The sequence below is a fragment of the Pinus tabuliformis genome, chromosome Q (assembly GCF_031772625.1).
Source record: "Pinus tabuliformis cultivar Carrire ecotype Pingquan chromosome Q, CPIR1, whole genome shotgun sequence".
NCBI classification, from domain to species: Eukaryota; Viridiplantae; Streptophyta; class Pinopsida; order Pinales; family Pinaceae; genus Pinus; species Pinus tabuliformis.
The window spans coordinates 1117854055-1117877648 of NC_142296.1; the positions used below are offsets into that span (position 1 = coordinate 1117854055).

The 23594-nt window shown below is 35.3% G+C and overlaps 1 protein-coding gene and 1 long non-coding RNA gene across 2 annotated transcripts; both read right to left on the reverse strand.

Moving 5' to 3' along the window:
* Positions 1 to 10669: 10669 nt before the first annotated feature.
* Positions 10670 to 14489, reverse strand: LOC149223437 (shaggy-related protein kinase epsilon-like). Its single transcript, XM_089385841.1, has 12 exons — positions 14384 to 14489; positions 14151 to 14249; positions 13643 to 13702; positions 13276 to 13548; positions 13018 to 13089; positions 12393 to 12449; positions 12065 to 12205; positions 11885 to 11935; positions 11687 to 11782; positions 11515 to 11598; positions 11295 to 11397; positions 10670 to 11189 (listed from the first exon to the last, which is right to left on the reverse strand). The coding sequence occupies exons 1-12, from the start codon at positions 14411 to 14413 to the stop codon at positions 11089 to 11091; spliced, it is 1167 nt and encodes a 388-aa protein (XP_089241967.1). The 5' UTR covers positions 14414 to 14489; the 3' UTR covers positions 10670 to 11088.
* Positions 14490 to 14513: 24 nt separating this feature from the next.
* Positions 14514 to 15956, reverse strand: LOC149223438 (uncharacterized). Its single transcript, XR_016249466.1, has 2 exons — positions 15090 to 15956; positions 14514 to 14548 (listed from the first exon to the last, which is right to left on the reverse strand). It is a non-coding gene; the product is annotated as an uncharacterized LOC149223438 (long non-coding RNA).
* Between the last annotated feature and the right edge of the window lie 7638 nt (positions 15957 to 23594).

A 23594-nucleotide genomic window follows, 5' to 3' on the forward strand; every position in this document is an offset into this window, starting at 1 on the left:
CAAAATCGTTACAAGCTACGAAGGAGATGATCAGGTAAAAAGAGCAAAGCTTCAAACTCTCAGAATCCGGTATGAAACTCTTAAGATGCATAGTAATGAAAGCATAGCTAATTATTTCCTACGTATGGATGAGATTGTGAATTGTATGAGGGATCTGGGTGAAGAATTTGAGGAAGTTGTCTTAGTTGAAAAGGTTTTGATGTCTCTGTCTGCTAAATTTGATTCTAAAGTATCTGCCATAGAAGAAAAGGAGAATGTGCAGAAAATCACCATGTCACAGCTTCACGGGATCTTAACTGCTTTTGAAATGCGACAAGAGGTACCACCAGAAGCCGCATTCGAAGTGTCAGAGGAAGAAGATGAGGTAAATTTTGTCAAGAATCTTGAACGGGGAACTGGACGGTTCAAAGGTAAGCTACCTTTCAAATGTTTTCTATGTGGTAGAGTTGGTCACTATGCTGCTAGATGCCCTCATAACAAAGGAAAGATATCTGAAGAAGATGGTAGAAGCTATTATACCCATATTAAAAGTTCATTCAATGATAGTGAAGATATTAGAAGTCTCATGGCACATGAAAAGAAGAATGCTTCATCCAATAATAGCGAAGATATTAAAAGTCTCATGGCACATGAAAAGAAGAATGCAGAAACTGAAGAAGTTGCCAAATTAAAAGAACAATTGGAGACAGAAACCAGGGTAAGGGAGCAATTACAGGATATAGTAAAGGATCAGAGCACAACTATTCAGAGACTTGAATCAAAGATTCTCTCTCTAAAAGAAGATCTTGAAGATCAAGAACATGAAGTGATCAAACTAAAGCGACAAGTGGAAGAAGGAAGAAAAGCTGAAGAAGACCTAAGGAATCAGTGTCTGAAAAAGGAAGAACAACATCAAGTTGAGGTAAATATCTTGAAAGGTAAAATAGAAGAAAAGGATAAGCTTTTACGATTTCAAGATAGTACTAAAGTCTTGGATGATATTCTTAATAGTCAAAGGTCTCCTGCTATCAAAACTGGTCTTGGTTTTCATGAATATGTTGAAGGTGAATCTAGTGCACAAGGTGAGGCAAGGAATTCTAATGAGAAATCTGAAATGCTGAACAAGGAACAACCAAGGAAAGAAATTCCTCAAGGAAGATCCTTTACTCCTAACTATGGAAGTGATAGACGATTATTTCCTCCACTGAATAATGTTGAATGTTATGTATGTCATAATCTTGGACATGTTGCAGCCAGATGTAGAAGTAGAATGGGTCAAGACCATTACAAAAGATCATCACATCCCAGGTATTTCAGAGGATATTGCTTTGCCTGCAATGCATATGGACACAAAGCAATTGATTGTGATAGAAGGAACATGAAATATGTAAGATGTTATACATGCAACAAATATGGACATAAAGCAAGGGAATGCAGGAGCAGATTTCAAAATTCAAAACAAGAGGACCATACATCATCACAGTTCCAGGAATTGAAGAAGACAGAGACAGAAAAGTGTGGCATAACTCAGTCAGCTGACATAACAGACACAGGGGAATCTGAAAGTGATGAATTTCAGTATTCCTTGCATACGCTGATATAATGAAGACAAGTCGCGTATATACGCGAGTTATAGGCTGCAAAGTCGCGTATATGAAGAAAGGGCAGCAGAACAGACCCAGGTTCAGTCATGGTTGGCTTAGGCTCAGGGGGAGCAGAACAGACTCAGGAAATGGTTGGCTCACACTCAGGGGGAGCATATACTTCAAATAATTCATTGTTGGCATTATGGTTAGAAGTTGCTGATGAAACTAAATGATACATCTTGTTGTTTGATCAAAGGAATAGTATTGCAGACTGATGGTACAGATCTGAATGGCTGGTCTTAGAACCTGCATCTGCTCAGGGGGAGCATGGATAGATTGGTACACTTTGGCATAAACAAAGGGGGAGCCAAATCAGAAACTTCAGCATGTACTCAGGGAGAGTATGGACAACAGAAGATATACCAAAGAAGAAAATATCTTAGTCTGCCCTTTGCCCTTGATGTCAAAGGGGGAGAGTGACTTGGTGTGGTGGTTGCCATCAAGTCCAAAGGGGGAGATTGTTGGCATTATGAGACAAGTGTTGTCCTTGATGGCAACTCACACTGATGATAAATCATAGTGCAGAAGGATAGCAGCAAGGAATTGATGATCAGACTACAAGTATAAAGAGAAAATATATACACGCTGGTTCACTATATACCAAGTCGCGTATACAAGCAGGTTCACTATATACCAAGTCGCGTATACGCAGGTTCGCTATATACCAAGTCGCGTGTACACGCAGGTTGGCTTCAGTAAAAGTGCGTGTATGTGGAAAACTTATCTTTGGTCCGTGACGGTTAGTCCTTGGAAGTTGTGCCTATGGTTTTGGACCATGGTGTCTCGACGGACGTGTCGATCCCTAGTTTTGAAGTTGATGGTATTGTGTTACTATGGTTTTGGCCCGTGGTATTGTGAAGGGCCTAAGGCTATATAAGTAGAAGATCATTAGGCAAAGTGGATGCATTTGTGTGTCTGACGAAGTGAGAAGATCTGGTATTGCTGTTTATCTGTTCGGGACGTTTGGCAAGGGTCGGATCTGATAGCGAAGGCATAAGTAATTATTTCTAGATCTGCACGCGGGTTGTCTTTGGAGAAAGCGTGTATACACGCGGTTTCAGTACAGTGAAGTAGCGTATGCATAATAAGATTTGATATTTCAGGTTGTTGTTGATTCTGGTGGTTGTTGCAGAGTTCTGGACTCTGGTTTGGGTTCTGTGTTCTTGATGACAGGGTTTCAGTGATTCAGTATTGGGTTGTTTAATGAATTATGATGCAAGTATAAGTTGATGATTGTATTGCAGTAATGTTTGTTTTGTACTCTTGGATCCAGTCTGAAAATTGATGAAACGTGGTCCCTGAAGGAAAGAAGGTTGTAGGGTCAGCACCTACGTACTAGTGAATGGATTGGCTAGTACAAGAGCTGAGGGGGTTGTAGCTCCCTTCCGGAAGTAGTTGGAAAACGAGAGAGGGTTGTAGCCCTCTGCAGGTTGTAGCCTGCGTACTGGTAAAGCACTGCACCAGTACATTGTAAAAAAAGTTTCTTATTAAAGAAGAAAGAGACATATTGCAGCAGGTGGTTTTCACCCACATTGGGTTTCCACCTTATATCATGGTGTTCATGAGTGTGGCTCTTGTGTGATGTTCTGTTCTGTTATACTGCACCTGTTTACTGTTAATACGCTTAATAATGTTCTGATGCATTTACTGAAGATTAAGCTAACTGAATTATAAGATCTCTAGATATACGCTAGTTGCATTAGACACAGTAGCGTGTACACGCGGGTTCACTTAATTGAAGTAGCGTATATGTTTCTGAGTATGAAATTGGAAAGGTTTTACTGATCTGATAATACTGATTCACCCCCCCCCCCCCCTCTCAGTATTATTTCCAACAAACAATCATTCTAAGGGATGGCAAGTTATTGCGTATCCCACAAATACCCCCAATTTTGTTGTCGGCTCAAGCTTCTTCCTTGAATCTTTGGAGACATGGCAGTAAACAGAGGCTCCAAAAATCCTGAAGTGTGACACATCTGGCTTCCTCCCTGAGAAAGCCTCCTCTAGTGTAATCATACCAAGAATCCAATGAGGAGTCTGGTTCTGCAAATAGGCTGTTATGTTGCATGCCTCAACCCACAAATGTAGAAGTAGGCCTTGGTCATGTAACATCGCCCTCACTGCTCCCACAATGCCATGGTTCTCTCTCAACCACCCCATTCTATTGTGGGTTGTGGGGTGTTGTCAACTCTCACCAAATGCCTTCTTTTGCACAGAAATTTTTAAATTCATTCGACACGTGCTCACCTCCATTATCACCCCTGAGAGCCTTCACCTTCTTGCCATTTTCTTTTTCAACCAATGCCTTGAATTCTAAGAACTTGGAGAATGTCTCATCTTTATTCTGCATGAAGAAGATCCAACACTTTCATGAGAAGTCATCAATAAAAATGACAAAATATGTGTCTGGTAATGGAGGCTATGAAGAAAGGTCCATAGAAATCAGAGTGGATCCTTTCTAGGACTGCATGTACTTTGTTGTTTCGATCATGGAATGTAAATTTTGCGTACTTCCCCAAGGTACGTACTTTGCATACATCTTGCTGCTCAAGTGCTCCTTTGGGGAGACCAGTGGTTATTTGCTGCATAATCTTTAAGGCGCCATGATGCAAATGGCCAAGTCTTATGTGCCAAAGTTCACTGACATCGCAACCCTACACTTTCTTCTCCTTAGAGCTTAATGCAGCACAGTCTTCCACATCTAGCTTATACACGTTTTTCAAACGAACCCCGATCTCTTTCACCTGTCTCATGGTTGTGTCCCAAGCATGCTTTTCCTTTGTTGAAGATCACATCATAACCACGATCTTCCAAAACTGCAACAAAGATGAGATTTTTATTTAGGCCTGGAACAAATATGACATCCTTGAGCTTGAGAAGGGAGCCTAGCTCCCTCAGAAAAGTGATTGTACTAATCACGGTCGCGTTGTACCTTTCGTCGTCCCCTAGCTCGATGTGCATCTGCAAATCTTTCTCCCCAAGGTCACTGAAAAAGTCTCTACACTCTGTCATGTAGAACAATGCACTCAAGTCCAAGTACTACACACTCCCCATCATTGTGTTGGCCATGCATACGACAATGGTAAAGTCAAGCTTGAACTGTGAAACCAAGGTTTCACCTGCTGCTCCTCGTGAGGTCTTTTTGCTTGCCTTTTTGTATGGACACTTTGTGGCATAGTGGACAATGGAAGCATTTAATTTTTGACAAATCTTTCTTCTTGCCCCCTTGGTTGGATTGATATTTCTTCCCTTTTCCTTTCTTTCCCTTTCCAATCATGTAAAGTTTTCTTCATCCCTGCCCTTGGATGAAGTCTCATCTCTGGTATTCCACCTTGTTTCCTCCTGTAGCAAATTGGACCATAAGCACTCCCAATTCGGTAGTTTCTCCCTCCCGTTCACTGAATCTTGATAGTTATGCCAACTCTTGGGAAGACCCAGAAGGGATAGGCTTACCAAGTCATCCTCTGAAACAGTAACACCAACTCCTGCAAGCTCATCACGAACTTGTGTGAACCTGCTCAGATACTACGGGATAGTGTCATTCTTCTGCATCTTGATATTTCGAAGTTTATCCTTGAGCGCTAGCTTCCTGTGGTCACTACTATTCTGGAATAGATTTGTCAGTGTTTGCCACATATGGAGTTCTTTTCCCATGGAGATTGGTGACAATGTGGTCTCGTACTCCCTCCAATATTATTCTCCTCGCCTTGGCTACATCTTTCTTCCACTGAGCAAGGTTCTAGGCATCAAATTTTGCTAGTTTTGCAACATCTCTCTTGATGTATTCTAGCAATACATTGTCATCGAATATCTCCTCCATGTGATCCTTCCATACAATGAAATTAGAGCTACCTTCCAAGGCATACTCTAGCCTCAGCCCATTGAAGGTCATCTTCTCAGCTCTGAAGAGATCCTACTACACTAAACTGCAAATTCGTACCTCTTGAGAAACAACTTCAAAATTCTTGCTCTAATATGAATCCTACTCTGATACCATGTAGAAATTATGATGTAGATTCACAACTGCTCATGAAGTTTTAATCAAAATCACAAGACACAATCCTACTCTACTACTATGCGAAAGTTAATTCACAATTTAGAACAAAAATTTTACAGATGCAATAAGAAATAACACACATGCACAAAGTATTTTTCCTGGGGAAAGCGATCTGTTAAAAACCCCAATGCCTACTTACATTAATTTGATGAATAGAGACGTATAACAATTGCTTTGCTCAATTAAGCACAACCTGCAAATGAATAACCTATCTTTCTGCTCACTGAGAAGCTTTGACCAAGACTTCGTCAATTTTTGCCTCTGCTTGGGCCCTTATTTCCTTGCGCAACTACAAAGAAATTAGGCCCTTATTATTTAGGAATTTCTCCAAAATGGATTGCGCAATTCCCAAGGTTGATCATTTGACTGCATGCAACACCTGTACAATCAAGACTACTCTACAACTGATGTTACACTGTCTTGGAATCTCCACCACAACAAGGGAACTCGAATTCTCTACATGCACTAGCTATTTTGGGTTGATTGATCAATTAACTGGATGATCATTGAGGTCCCACTACACAACTGACCTTCCACTAGTTCCTCCAACAATTGGAACTAGTTTAACTGAAAACAACTTGAAATAACTAACCTTGATTGCTACAAATTAGCAATCACACATGATTAAATGAACTCAACTCCTCTAACTCTAATTTACTGAATACACTGGGTGACACAAGCCATGTCACACAAGTTAACTGCACCCAAGTTGTCTGCTAATGTGGAAATTTGAATTTTCTCAATTTAATCAAGGCAAAATCAAATTGAGAATTCCTTGTTGCATTTTTCAACATATCACAATAAACCCTACATCATATGTGCCCTTGCTAGTCTAGGTGCGATATCTTTATATGGCCCATGTTTTCATCACCTTTAACCTTATAACATAGAATATCATACTAGGTAATCATTGGGAAGCCTCCCTTGTGGTGGAATTCCACTAAAGAACATAGGGAAGATTGTTGGGTTGACAATGGCATTCTATCTCATTGTTGCAACAAGATCTAACCTCTCACAATGCCTACTAGATTTTGAGGCAACAATCATGTCCTAAAGTAATTTCAACTTTATAAAAACTTGACTTGATAGTCATCTCCTAAAGTAATTTCAAATTTAATAAAGTTGTCAATATTAGAAAACAATTATTTATTATCTTTCATAAGATTGTTGCAACCATTATCCAACAACCAAGCATCCTTGTTGTGATCTTTAATAATTTGACATAAAATAAACATTGTCTAAGATGTTCTTTCTTTAATGTGGAGACATTAGCTTAGGCCATGTTCATCTAATTGTTTGTTTCTATATTCACTTTCATAGTGTCCATGTCTTTTGTAATAGTGACATTGGACTTTGTATTTCTTTGTCCATTTTATGCTTTTCTCTTTCTTGTTTTGAGTGTGTTTAAGAAGATTTGAATGTCCTAGGTGTGTTATGGTGTTGCTCTTTCTTCTACTTGATAATTACCTCAGCCTCTACCAATGAATGCCTGAAGTCTTGAAATCATGGTCTAAGGATTCCTCTTCTATGTTGATTCTTGATTCCTGAAACAAAAGAGAACCCACTAATTCTTCCATAGTTAGTTTAGACAAATCTTTGGAGTCTAACATTGTTAGGGTAGATGAGTCTTTGGACTCTTCTATGGAAATGACAACCATTTAAAATTTCTTATGCAAGCTTCCAAGAACATTTTCACAATTTGCTAATCTTCAATCTTCTCTCAATGAATTATGAGTTGATTCACAACTCCAACCACTTTGTTCATGAAAGGGTCAATGTTTTTTACCTCCATCTTCAAGGTTTCAAACTCTCTCTTAAGGCTTTGAAGTTTCATGAACATTTTCAACAATTTGCTAATCTTCAATCTTCTCTCAATAAATTATGAGTTGATTCACAACTCCAACCACTTTGGTCATGAAAGGGTCAATGTTTTTTACCTCCATCTTCAAGGTTTCAAACTCTCTCTTGAGGCTTTGAAGTTTCATTGTCTCTACGTTGACATTACCATAAATTATGAGTTGATCCACAACTCCAACCACTTTTGTCATGAAAGGGTCAATGTTTTTTACCTCTTTCATCTTCAAGGTTTCAAACTCTCTCTTGAGGCTCTGAAGTTTCATTGTCTCTATGTTGACATTAACCTGATATGCTAACTCTAGTGTATCCTAGGTTCGCTTTGCACTAATGCGCCCCTGTTGTTCTGAAGTTTCAATCTTCTCTCAATAAATTATGAGTTGATTCACAACTCCAACCACTTTGGTCATGAAAGGATCAGTGTTTTTTACCTCCTTCATCTTCAAGGTTTCAAACTCTCTCTTGAGGCTTTGAAGTTTCATTGTCTCTACGTTGACATTACCATGAATTATGAGTTGATTCACAACTCCAACCACTTTTGTCATGAAAGGGTCATGTTTTTTATCTCTTTCATCTTCAAGGTTTCAAACTCTCTCTTGAGGCTCTAAAGTTTCATTATCTCTACGTTGACATTAACCTGATATGCTAACTCTAGTGTATCCTAGGTTCGCTTTGCACTAACACGCCCCTGTTATTCTAGGAAAAATCAAGTCATCCACTAAACTTTGGATCCAATAATTGACCTTGTTTTCCTTTTTCCTCAGTTTTGCCAGCTTAATTCTTTGGGCATTAATCATGGCCTGCAGAGTTTACTTGATCAAGCTCTGAGAACCATTCTCCACTAGTTTTAACCAGAAATTTTTCATCCTCAAAAACTGAAGCTCATAGCTCTTGCCAACAAGAATTGGTCCCTATGTTTAACCTAGGTTACTTGTCAAAACCATTAAAGAAAAATGGTTGATATTTTAGGCGATTAAGATTTTTGTTATTTTTTTGTTTTATGAAATATTTAGTAATCATAAAATCCTTCCTCTACAAATTTCGGCAACATACTTGTAACAACAGTTGAATAATTTTACTGTAATTTCAATGAAGTTGAAGAACCTTTATTGGAAGATCGTTCGAAAGAAGCAAGTGACTCGTTCTGACTCGTTCTGACTCGTTCCCTTGCCGTTTGCTTTATCAGTTCTCATTGATGTTCTCTATCCGGCCATAAAAATCGGACACATTCCCTCGAACCCTAACTCCTCCAATTCTCACATGTTCACTGCAATGATTCCAATAACGACAACCATCTCCTCGGACAAATTGCTAAGCAACAGTTATTCGATGCATTTGCCACCAAAAGCCAGCATGATTACAGGCTGCTCGGAACAGCTTATTCAAGGCCGTTAGCGCAGCTTGATCAGACTGCTGATGATGATTCTTAACCGTTGATGACCCTATGTTGACAGAAATCCATAGCTAACTTTAGCGATCAGGCTCAAACTTTGCACTGCAACTCAAGGGAAAATTCTTTGATGAATTCCCACAACCCTCTTCTTTGATCGACATGGAAACGTCAAGCAGTTTCACGGTTCACCTCCTTGCACGCATTCTTCACCTACACTCCACCGCCGGAATAGATCAGATCTTCCATGATCTATATGCTCTCCACTCTCTGAAGAGTCTCACGGACTTGCTTTGGTACCATGTTAATATTACAGGCAGAAACAGGTATGAAGGTAAACTCGAAAACGAATGGGGCTAAGCTTGCCCTTATCACCATCAATATAGAAAAAAACAGCACAGGTTGATGCTGTCAAACACTAACAGCAATTTAACTAATTTCTAACAGATTTCTATCTAACCATTAAATAGAGACACCAACTAATCACCCAGAATTGGTCAAACAAGTGAGAGAAACCAACTAATCACCCAGACTTGGTCAGGTCAAACAAGTGAGAGAAACCAACTAATCACCCAAACTTGGTCAGGTCAAACAAGTGAGAGAAACCACCTAATCACCCAGACTTGGTCAAACAAGTGATCACCCAGACTTGGTCAGGTCAAACAAGTGAGAGAAACCAACTAATCACCCAAACTTGGTCAGGTCAAACAAGTGAGAGAAACCACCTAATCACCCAGACTTGGTCAAACAAGTGAGATTTCATTTTACCAGTTTCATCCATAGCTATGCATTCCAGCATGTCTGTCGTTAAAGTAGGACAAGAATAGTACTACAAAACCTGAAACTCTCATAATTACCATAACCCAGCCAATTTATAAATCACTGAGCTGAACTGCAATGCTTGATTCAGTTATGTAACACACTGCTGTAGTGCACACACCCTGGGAGATGAAAATAATTTGTGATTCCAAAGTTGTACGATAAATGATAGAAAAGTTAACCTAATTTTGACCGTCACATGATTTCATCCTTTGCACATGTCCTGACGAGATGTTATTTTCATCCTTTGCACTTGTCCTGAAAGATGTTACAAGCAAATTTTAAACTACAATTATATTTCCCGATGTCTCCTATGTCAATTCAAATTCAACTTTGACTAGCACGTCTCTTCTACAAGTCCACATTCATATTCATCTTTTGCTAGAACGAGTAATTCAAAGCCATACATAAATACATTAAGATAGAGCAATACGAGAATATCATACCAAGGCTAGTAAAGGGTATTCTCAAACCTACTAAACACCTCCAGTGTTCAAAACAATTGGGCTTACATAACTTACTGCAACACCGTAGTTATTCATGCATTGATGTTGAACTGACGTTGAACTGGGCCTTCTATTCCTAACTTAGCAAGACACTACTTGGACCGTTCAAAAGTGATTTTTTGAAGCACGAAAACAATTGGGCTTACATAACTTACTGCCACACCGTGGTTATTCATGCATTGATGTTGAACTGACGCTGAATTGGGCCTTCTATTCCTAACTTAGCAGGACACTACTTGGACCGTTCAAAAGTGATTTTTTGAAACACGACTATTAGCAGTTTAACCATATTACTGAACTTACACAAAGCAACCTTACCGTTTAGCGTTAATATTTTCTAACTCGACTATTAGCAGTTTAACCATATTACTGAACTTACACAAAGCAACCTTACCGTTTAGCGTTAATATTTTCCAACTGCATAAAAAATAAAATCCTAAATTTCCAATGTTTGATAAAGGTAATTTACATATCGATGTCAAACTGTATGTAGCTTTCACACTAATGATCAGAAGACCTTTTGGTCCACCCCACAGACTGGGTAGTGATAGCTGGAGATGAAATCTGATCCCAGTGGGAGCCTAAGAGAGCCTGTAAAGAGCAAGGAAAATCACAAAACTGTGTGCCTAGAATACCTTACTTGATATAATACAGAAACACGATTGCAGGATTTCTGCATAGTGAGAATGATCAGCATGCTACACTGTCTTTTGGTACAAATTTGGTAAAATGCTCGACAGAGTGGCCCGAAATTTCCCCAAGTATATGTTCTTTATCTTCCATATTCCAAACAAGAACGCACTGTTAGCAATCAGAAATCTGCATGAGGCCATCGACTTATGCCAAATTAGCCAAATAAGGGTTGAGATGCGAGCATTGCTTTTTTGCATGCTCAGGAATCAGCTTCTGAAGAAGCTCAGGAGTAGCTCCCTTAATTTCTGCAATAAAGTCCTAGCATAAATTAATAAAAACAATACTATTGATAAGACAATCATGGAAAAACCAACATCAAGCCAAAAACAATAGAAGAATCATGTTCTTACCCTGTGGTTTGAAGTTGAACAGAAGGGGCAGAGGGCGGCCATTGGGCAAGCGAGCACTGGGATCTCGAAGCTCATCGAAGAAAGGGTGTATACAAGATTCAAGCTGCAGCAGAGTAATTGAATTGCCATGTCTCAATAAAAAAAACATGGAAAACGGAATCATATGAAAGACGGTACAAAATAAAAACTTAAATCCATGTTATTAAATCTCATTACTTACAGCAGTGCAACGAAGGTTTGGGGAGTACTGAAGAAGTCTGGAAACTAGATCTACAGCTTCTGGAGGTGTGCGCTTGTGGAAAATCTGAGAAAACAAGTCTGTCAATTTGGAAACTTACTGAGAAAAGGGAAGTCATCAAATATTTAATGAAAATGAAGACAAGTGAATGAACCTTGTGCCAAGGGTGAGCCTTAATCTGTGGAAACCCAAACTCATTATAATTAGGATTCATACATTTGACTTCCTCACGAGTTGGAGTTCCAAGGATCTACAGCCATAAAGACACAAAAACATTGTATAAGCCTCAATAATCTCCAATTTTCTAGCATGTATGACTCTGACATTAACCCGCGATAGCAATGCTTTTTACCTTGACAATCTCTCCTAGCTGATCTATTGCAGTCTCGCCTGGAAATAACGGCTGGACAATATTACATAACAATACATGTAAGCATGATGTCCTTGGGAATATTATAAACTGCAAATTTGGTATTGATTCCTGATCTGCAGAGGCAAGACTGTATTCTCAAATTGAAGATAACCCACTTACCTGACCAAGAAGTAGCTCAGCCAAGACACAACCCATGGACCAGATATCAATAGCAGAAGTATACTCAGTGGCTCCAAATATAAGCTCAGGAGCTCTATAATAACGGGAGCAAATGTATGATATATTTGGTTCACCTTTTACCTGATAATATATACAGAGAAATGAAGTTCTACATTAAATAGACGCATACATCAAACTTTACATCCCAAGTTCTTTGAACACAATCTAGCATTCTAAACATTACACATTTCATGAAACATTAAACACTGCCATCAAATAATTTAAACCAATTCAGGAATCTACTAGTTACACTTCACCAACTACTCACCAGAGCTTTTGCACTTCCAAAATCACATAACTTTAGCTGATGATTGTGAGGATTGACCTGTTCAAAATATCATTTCAGAAATCTTTGACAAGCTCATTGAGGTACAAAAACCATGCTACTCATGAACAATAGAGTACTTTAATTGTATAGCAGACGGACCCTCTTTCCAACCACAAATTTAACTAGAATCCAGCAGGAATTTCAGGCACAATCAAAGTTCTCTTATGAAAAAATTTCCATGCATGGTGGAATGATTCCATTGGTTTGTTTTGCCCAATTTTAAATCAAACCAGATCATCAGAAACAGTCAGAGTTCCAGATCAACCAACACTCTGACTAGATTGTATATCAGACTTCGGCAAGGGAGGGAAGTCTGCTACAGGTTTAGGCAGCTCCTATAAACAACCATTTATCACTAAAGTCTAATGCCGTTTATGAACAACCATTTACCACTAAAGTCTAATGCCGTTTATGAACAACCATTTATTACTAACAGCTGGCATAAATAGAACTTTTAAATTATGTTGTGCTTGTACACTAGCATACAAAGTTTCCATGAGGAACGAAACAAAGAGAAAAAGCAAAAGTAGTTGTGCATCATGAAAGTAATGGCATGGTCACATACCAGAAGATTTTGAGGTTTCACATCTCTATGGCATACCCCAATAGCATGAATATAGGCTAATGACCTGCAAATCTGGCACCCAACATTTTTGCATAAATAATTTAGGGTGGGAAAAACGTTAACAACTCAATCTACTGAGCAAAGACCTAAAAGCAGTAACTATAGAATCATTTTATTAAATTTTTGAAAGATACTAGGACCTCCGGAATATAGAAAACCAAAATACACAGCCTAATTTAAAAAGAAGAATCTCCTAACCTGATATGTATATAATTTTACATAGATCAAGGGGATTCGCTGATTCATCCTACTATAGTGTTTTGCTATCCGATAAACAGTCTCTGGGACATACTCCAGTACCAAGTTAAGGTACAGTTCATCCTTATCAGTAGTAGAAAAGAAACAATGCTTCAAAGAAACAACATTTGGGTGATCTAGAATGCGCATTGTCTGCAACTCTCTGTTTTTGTACCGTCTATCCTGCAAAACCTTTTTAATAGCTACAGTTTCCCCTGTCTCTAAGCATTTCGCCTGTACAAGTAAAAACACTGTTAAAAAGGAGCCATTTTAAATTCAATTCTAATAAACAAAATAAACAAGAGGCTAGGTGCAGGAGAGAGCCTACCTGAAACACAATTCCGAAAGACCCTGTACCCACCACTCGCTCTGCCATATAGCTGATGGTCTGTTGGGAAAAAACAACATGGATTCAAATAGATCAAGATTTTTTTTTTGAGATTTTATATAGGATACAAGAGAATAGAATATATTTATTTACATCCTCGGAAGATTCTGTAGAAACTATAGGACTAAGTTACAGCGAAAATTGTACAACAAATTTCCGCAGCGTAGCTACCCCAAGGCTAACTTCACCTACTCTATCTATACTGTGAAAATACCCATTTTTCAAAGTTTTTAAACACCTTGAGTATCAACTACCTACTTGTTTTTAAGTTTTAAAACACTTTACATATAAGTTTATAACTACGTACTGAGGGCAAATTTTACCAGCCATGTAAACTATTCAAATATTCATGCTTTATTGAGGGCTTCTTCTTACTTTCTTGTACAAAGTTACTGTAACATGTATATTAACCCACCTAAAAAAATGCCTGATGTTCAACATGACTTACTTGTTTAGGTTCGCCATTTCTGCCTCCAATGGTGGTTGCAATAATATGCCCCGCCTCTGTGACATTTCCAGCTACGACAGTTGCTTTTTCTTCCATCTCCTGAGGAACTTACCCATTAGGAAAAATTGATTTGAAACCAGAATTTACTTTCATGTCATAACAAAACTATTGTACATTAAAGAATACAAACACTGTAACAGTTCTGTTTCAAATAACCTAAACCATGTGATCACCTTGTCATCCTTGATCTTCATGGTGTTCATCTCTCTGGGTAGGCGTTCAACTCCACTTGGTCCCAATTTTACTGGCGCAGAACCGGTCTTGGTTTCTATTCTCACTGGCACCAACCACGTTACTACTCTATGCCTGTTACAGCACCCAACTTTCTGCCTCGACACCTGCCTGGATTCATGGTCATTTCCTGTATTAATACCAAATGACTAGACGCTACACGCGCGTATTAAGATTCTAGAATCCCCGTGAAATTTATACAAATGGACACTTTTCTTTTCAGGGATTTGTTATTTTTTCGACATCCATTGCATGATTGTAATATGACACAACCAACAGGCATAAATATAGAAATTCTTTTAAAGAACGACTATCAGACATCAGAACTGATTAGAATCTAACTGGAGAGATATGCTTTAAAATGGAACTAAACAATTTTTGGCAGGAACAGCAAACAAAGGAAAATGAAGAAAAGAATTTATACAAAATCTGGTAAAACAGACATATTTTGCTAACTTTATCAGAGAAAATAACAACATCGGTCCCCACTAAAAGTCACCAACAACCTTCTGGTTAACATCATCAGAGAAATGCGATGGACTTGGGCAATAATACCAGGAAAAACATGCCGCCATGGATCGCACTGAAAAAAAAGGGGCATATTGTCACCATATGGCATAATAACAGTAAAGAATTTAGGGTGTTTACCTTTAAAAATAACGCTGTCAAAGCAAGGTCACATTCAATCTCTGCAACAGCTATTTCTTGTCATCCTCGAAACGAATCTTTTACAGGCCGTTTTCCCTTTGTTCTTGAACTCGAAGACCGAATCAAAGGCAGCAATCTGTGGATTTAATGAACTTATATAATCCTTAATGGATTCCTATGCCTGAAATAAAACAGAGAAGAAAGGGAGCCGAATCCCCTTTCCCACAACAGCAGCTGCTTGAGAAACTGTGTGTCGTGCGTAAGTAGAATCAATCAACTCCATTTACAATAGCCTGACAGGAATCAGGCGCGTACGCTGCTTGTCCTTACGTTCCAGCCCGCTTCCCAGCAACTCATATTTTGGGAGACAAATTAAACTGTGAAAAATACACATTAGGTATTCTTTTGACCAGATAAAACGATGGGCGATTGGTCAGAGTAGGGCAAAAGAAGGACAGGCAGTGGTTTCAGGAGTAATCTTTACTCAATTTGAGAGAGGAAGGGGGAAGATTACCTGTAACAGGGGGGGTTGGAGTTCCCAAGTTTTGAGATTTTCTGTATCGGGACTAGTTTGACCTGGCTTTGTGTTTTACTTTTCAACAACAACTGTAGCTGTAGCTGTGAGTCTACTTGCTCCATTGCATGACTTTTGGCCACTAAATGTTTGCCGTCCAGATGCATATATTCTCAGTCGGGCAGGCAGGCAGTCTGAGACTGTGGACAGACTGTCTGTTGTCTCCTCCCAATTGTAGGGCTGAATACACTCCACGACCCCCTGCCACAAGCTAAAGATTTGGTGTCACTTCATTTAATAACACCATCATAGCGGTTCGTTTCATCTGAGTTTCAAGTAGCCTCTCACGAATAGGTCAATGTTCTGGGATGAAAAATGTGAGAAATACACATTAAAATAACATTTTACCGTATATGAAACTTGGGGCCCAATGTAAAGACGTGTGGGATTTGAGGTTCATCTTTCAGTTACCAATTCGTGGTTAAGTGTTGGGTTGTTTAGTTCATTTAAGCATATTGGTAGTGGGAAGAATGGAGGTAAGTATCATTTATTAATAATAAATTAAAAAATCATAATTTTTTTTACCGTGTGGTTATTTTGGAACTTGATTTATTTTTACTCAGTCGTCTAATGAAGAAGAGGAATTTTTTGGACGGTCAAAAGTGGTCGAAATCCGGGCAAAAAGATTTCAAAAAATTTTGTAGAGGTATTGTTTGAATCGTGCTTTTGATGGTGGAAATGGATTCAGCGCCATCACAAAAACGTCTTGTACACCTAAAATTTTGAAGTTTAACAACTATAACTTGGATTTACAAAAATCTTGGCCAGATTTTCTCTAAATATGACCGCAATTTCCATAACTTTCCGGGCAGCTCCTCCGCCTCGTTAGACTACGTGTATTTTACTATTTAAACTTTTGGATAGATTGTTTATTTCACTTTTCTCCCAAGGATTAACCATATTGAATGGTTCCAAATGTCGACCTCTCCCTTCAGGTTTAACTACATTAGATGGTTTCAAACTTCGATCATAACTTAATGATGTGATTAATCGGAAAGACAATCTCATAATCATTATGGATCAATGATGTGATTACTCTGAAAGACAATCTCATAATCAGTATGGATCACAAAAGTCTATGATCAAACAAGATGAGTGAGTGTTAGTAGAGATCCATTTGAAGAGATCACTTCCGGATCACAAAAATCTAAGATCAAACAAGATGAGTGAGTGTTAGTAGATCCATTTGAAGAAATCACTTTTGTCCCTTTAACCACAAAACTTAACCCTAATAATGTCGAAATAATTAAACCCCACCAATTAATTTAACCCTCCAAACTAAAAATATTTCATAATATGAAAATATAAAATAAATATTTAAGAAAATAAATTTTAATTTATTATATATATAATTTTGTTAATTAAAAAACCAAATTTCTATTGTCAATAACATCACATTAATCGTACACTATCTTCCGCACATGTTTTTCACACCGAGACAATATAAAGCATCTTTCCTTCCATATAAAAATTGTTACCCAATAAATATATAAGTATAAATGCAATAGATATTTATAAATAAGTATAAATATAATAGATATTTATAAATATAAATTATATATATTTCTGAAAATCTACTACGTCATCTGACACATTTTTTCATTTATATTTATATTACACAGCATCTTTTCTTATAAAAAAATCTCACCAAATATACCAAATACAAATATATATTTCAAAAGCATCTTTTTCTCGGCATAAAAATTCTTACCAAATAAAAATATATATCGTTTTCTAATTCACAAACATCTTGAAATACAATTATTTTACAAATAATTGTGCAAATGGACAATGCCAAACGCATATTAATTTTGATAAATAAAATAATATATTCATGTTTTTATAAAGTTAATTTAAATTATAACGGAGGCAAATGCCGGGATTATCGCTGGATTATTTTGACTTTAAGGTATTTTTTTTGTTTTAGGAGATTCATTTATCATCTTAAACATATGCAATTTGAAATTTAGAAGAAAAATTGTATTGCAAAATGGAATAGTTTTATATGCTAAAGTCAATTTAACAATTTAATTAAAAAAATGATTGTTTTTTAATTAATAAATAATTTGTCAACACGTCAATTCCTTAATTGTCAGGGTCTCAATCTATTTGAATGTGGTTATTTTAGATGACGTGAAAATGGTAAATTATGAATAACAAAATATTGTTAATATTATAGGCATTATTTTTTATGTAACCTATTTATGTGTAGGTGTTATTTTATTTTATATAAATAAAATTTACTAATTTATTTTTAAAAAAATATATGGAAGAAGATTTAGTTATAAAGTTTGGGGTAGTAGTATATCTAGAGAATTGTGGAGGAAGATCGAGGTGATTCAAAAACAAAATTCTGCGACCTCAAGATTAAAGGAAATACTCCCAAGTATTTCCCTCATTGAAAGCACTACTATGTTTAGATATATGATGTATAAGAAGAAGCTTTACAACATGGAAGTTAAGAGGTTCCCCATAATTGCTTCTAACTCTAGCCAAAACCCCCACCTCCGGCTAAAGCGTGGATGGCACAAGGTTGCCCACTGTTGGCTTGACCATTGGGGGATAAAGGAAGAGATCATCTTGGAAAATAAGGATAATATTAAATATCATTACTTCCAAGTTTAAGGATAAGTTGTGGGACTATAAGGAGCTAGAGGGGAAAAGGAATATAAGGTATTACAAGGAGGTGATCAACGCCATTCTTGCTAACCAAAATTATCTTTTCTTTCTAACCAGTGCTAAAAAGAAAATGAACATTGTGAAGATTCAAACTAACTCTCATGAGCTTTGAAGTGAGATAAAATGTTGGAGTATTCCAAAAACACCCTAGGATGAGAGAGTATGTCACCTTTGTGATACTAAGAGGGTCGAAAACGAAAAGCACTTTCTCTTAAATTACTTGGCTTTTATTCACATTCATTCTCATTTCCATAACATTCGCCACACTACCAACCTTCTTGACTTGTTAAGTCAACATACCTATAGTGATCTAATAATACTTATTTCTCTTCTTTTCAATCATAAAAATAAAATATTAAAAATTTTCAATTAATATCTTACTTTCTTAAAATAATACATTGATCTTAATAAAAATTAATCTCATTTTATATATATAATAAAAATATAAAAAATTTCAATTTAAAAAAAATTATCATAAATTCAACTTTTCCACTTTTTAATCCAATAAAACGAACTCCCTTACAGTTTTATCATAAATTCGCGTATTCAACTCTTTTATTTCTTTATTCTACTTAAAAAACTAGTCCAAAAAAATGATCGATATAAATAATTATACTATCTAAGCCGTTTTTTGGACTTCATTATTTAACAGCCTAATTTAGATAAAGGTTATATATTTTAAATAACTGTATTTGGATTTTTTCATTTTTACGCTTATATCAAGATAGACCTGATTCATCTTTAGTATTTTGTAATTGTTTTATGTATTTAATATATATATATATAATTAAAACATTTTTTTAATTAAAAGATATTACGTTTATTATTCTTTAAAATAATAATTTAAAAATTATTAAAATTCTTGATTAACCTTTATTCCAATGTACTCTTCTATAATGCCATCACCCCTTACCTAAAGCTCGTACTTCGTTAGTTTTTTAAGATTCAAGAGGCTCAACTAGAATCAACTAATTATATATGGTTTATATATTTAAGGTTTTAATTGGTTCAACTATAACCCACCATTGATGTATGCTTTATATTCAAATAATTATATATGGTTTATATATTTAAGGTTTTAATTGGTTCAACTATAACCCACCAATGATGTATGCTTTATATTCAACTAATTATATATGGTTTATATATTTAAGAGTTTAATACGTTCAACTATAGCCCACCAATGTTATATGCTTTATATATTTAATTTAAGCATGGGATATGCAGTCATTTCTATGACTCTCTGCTTTCTAATAATTAAATCTAGTTAGATTTTTTTTAATAAAGAATGAATATTTTCACTATTTTATATATAGGTGTATGATTTTATTTAACAAAACAATTATTTTATAAATGTTATGTTTTACGTAAGTCAATTAGTAGAGAGGCTTAAACCTACATAAAACATGTGCCATACCACTTAAACTAAGTTTCCTCAACAATTTAATTAGAAATTTTAAACTAAGTTTCCTCAACAATTTAGTTAGAAATTTTAGTCTCATGTAAAATTGTGATGTCAATATTTTATATAGTTAATTTTTTTTACATGATGTCGCTAATTTAAATATAGTGTAGGGTGTTATTATGTTATTTTTCTATTTTAATTTGATTAAAATTTAGTTATAAATTTTAGTTTAATGTAAAATTTTAGTGGAATATATAAAACAATATTATTTTTTACAAATAATAATTTTGGATTAATTATGGTAATTGTCATACTTATTTTGGAATAAGGTTTAGAGAAATTTAAATTAATTATTAATAATTTGTAAGTAAATGGTAATGATTTAACTTCTGTGGAATATTTTAAAATATTTTTAGTAGTATTTACAAATCAGTTTAGATTCATTTAACTTAGGATCTAACATGAGTCTAGAGGGATCAAAATTCTTCAAGTGCCAACTTCTTTTAAAGTGCAAAATACAATATGTAAATAAATTGATATCGACATAAATTAGTTAACAGATAATTAAATTAGTTAAAAAATCTGGTGTTAAAATATTTTGAAAAATATAAAGTTTAAACATCTTAATCCAATATTTTTTCTACTTTTAATTTCTTTACATGAAATTATATTATGCTATATAAACAACTAATTAAACATATATAGCATATTAGTTTTTATTTTTTTATTATAGTTGACATTACTTTTCTATTTAGAGAGTAGTTTATTTTTAGTTCACAAATGTTGAGCACAGACACATTTACACATCTAGATCATACTGGGTTATAGAATGAGCCTCTAGACTCAATTAGAAGTTGAAATTTATAACCAAAGTAGTTATGAATTTCTTTTCATTTTTAATTAAATTGATTAATTAAAAAATGTCATATGAAATGAGTAATGGATTTTTAAGCATGTGATATTCATAATCCATAGTATTTGTCCATAGTATAGTAGCAAAGCCTATTTGCAAATTAAAGTGGGGATGAATCTTTTGTCAAATGTTTTTCAAATATACATATATTTAACTTATATATTAATATTTTTTATAATTTATAATAATAATTTAAAACAAGGGCTCCTACAATTTAGCTTAAACATAACTTAATTAAACTAAAAAATAATAGAAATAAAGGCTTCATTACAAAAATAAAAACAACTAATAAAATATTGTATTGTTGAATATCATCACCAAAAATTAAGAAATATGATTATATTAACATAGATACACTTTAATATATGTGTGTGTTTTATTTTTTATTAATATATATATTTTTTTATAATTAAATTTATAAAATATGTTTTTAATATAATACTAAGTCATCTTAAATTGAAAATATAGAGAAAAACTATAATTTATGAAAATGAAAAAATAATAAAGAAAGACAAAATAAAATCAAAATAAAAAAGTTAAATAAAAAATAAATAAATTAAAAACCTAAAAAATTAGTAACTAATAGAAATTGAAGTTACTAAACAATCTATAATAACACCTCAACCAATCACCTTACAAATAAATAAATTTAACTATAAAAATTGAATTCCCAATGTTAAATGATGGATAAGCCCCATAATTTTTTTATCAAAGCAAACTAATAGGTAGACAAAATTGAATGGGTAATACCATAATAAAGTTGTAATTTAGTTATTTTTTATGATTTTATTTTTATTTTATTTTGGCAAAGTACGATGTATCATTTTGATGTTCACTAGCATTTAATTTATATATCACTGTACTAGTTGTACTTAAAAGCTATATTTTTTAGATATTGAGTTTTTGAATGTTTAAATTATAATGTTGCTTAAAAGAAAAAAATGATAGCTAAATTTTATGGAAAAAACAAAAACATAGAAAAGTTAGACTGAATCTATCCAAAAACTCAACTTACAATTTGAACAATGGAAACTTCTTTACCATTCTTTAAATTTCAATACTGAAAATCTTTTAATAGACTTTTAGAACTTTTAAAGTAAGTTCATCTTTTAAGCTCAATATGAATCACACTTTAAAGTTCCAAACGTTAACAAAACTCAACTCAATTCAAATCACAAAAGTCTCAATTCTACATTTGCAAACTATAATCTTGAAATAAGCCTCTGAATCTACTAAAATACCCAACATCTCAACTTAAACCATACAAACATTTCAACAACTCTTCATCCACCCAATTGTCAAAACATTTCAACTATTCTTCATCCACCCACTTGTCAAAACAATGATGCACTCTCTGAAAACCCTCTGTTCTTCACTTGTGTTGAAAGCTTCCCCTCCCCCTCTGGGAACCATCCATTCTTCCCTTATGTTGAAAGCCACCATTCCTGAATTAATTATGAAAAGAATAACCAGGTCAAAGAAGGCTACCTACATTGCATTATTCCAGGGACCCTCCGGTGACTATAAGCGCACCAAGATCACAGGTGTCGCTAAGCCATTGAAGCAATAAGAGCGTGTTTTGAATAAGTTTGGTACCTCAGAATTTTGAAGAGCGTGTCGCCACCGAACTGGTTGAATTTTACAGTAATGAAACATCACACCAGTGCCCTTTTGTCAAACACCACTGTTTGGCAAACCAAATCACAACATGGTTTGAATAAGATGCAAAAGTGACGCGGCCTCCACATTTTCTTCTTCAATTTGAACAGAATAATCAATTTATTCATGAAAAAGAAGCTTCATATAAATAAAATATGAATTGCTGATGTGTGAGAACTGTTTGCAGCAAATGATAAGGGTTGAACAAATAAAGCAAAAACCAGGGAAGAGTTAAAAGAAAAGAAATAAATGACCGTATGTGGCGCTCCACCAAATTATACCTAATCGCTCGTAATCCGCCGTGACGTTGACGTGACTGCCGTGAAAAAAAAACCCTAACAGCGCCTCTTCCAATTTCCATCCACCCCCCATACCCACGTCGCTTTCCCCCCGCCTCCAGGTAGATACGTCGCGATATTTTCTACGTATGCAGTTTCGTACGTACACGGTACGAGACCTTTTATCCTACCCTTGTTGCGTGAGTCAGTAGTCAAAATTTACGGGCCTCATTTACAAATTACCGACACCTGGGGCCCACCACCAGTACATGGTTTGCTTTTAAATAATATTATAAACGTCTCCAAATCATCGCTTAGGATATTAATTGGTGAACGCTAGGGAGCGAGGTGAGTGGTAGGCTTGCCACGTCAGCGTTTACCACTGTATGTGTGGACAAAGGGGGTACGCCATTGCCTGTGCTTGGGTTTGTCTCCTTCAAGTTAAAAGCCAAAATAACAGTTACATTTGCTCCCTTTCAAAAGAGGAATTTGTGACCTATAATTATAAAATGAGTTTTTATCGGCATTTTACTAAACATAATATCTCTAAAGCTAGACCCATAAGCATATGACAAAAGCCCTAGCACATCTAAAGCTAGACCCATAAGCATATGACAAAAGCCCTAGCACATATAAGAGAACGTATAGTTTGTGAGGTTAATTTTATAATATTTTTTTTCAATGGATAAGTAAACATAGACATTTTACTAAATATAGGATTTTAACCTAAACCCATAAGCATATAACGAAAACCCTAGCACATAAAAAAACATGGTATAGAGTTTGTGAAGTGCGTTTTATAATATAAATATATATTTTAATGGGTAAGTTTTGCTTTTGACTAATCTAGGGGGCTTTGAATTTCGACATTGTATTTGGATTTAATATGGTACAAAGTCATTTTAATGTGAGTGGAAATATATGAGTCACGACAACGGTAATGGTGGATAATCGACTCTCTTTACTTAACTTCTAAGCGAAGATTAAAGGATTAGAT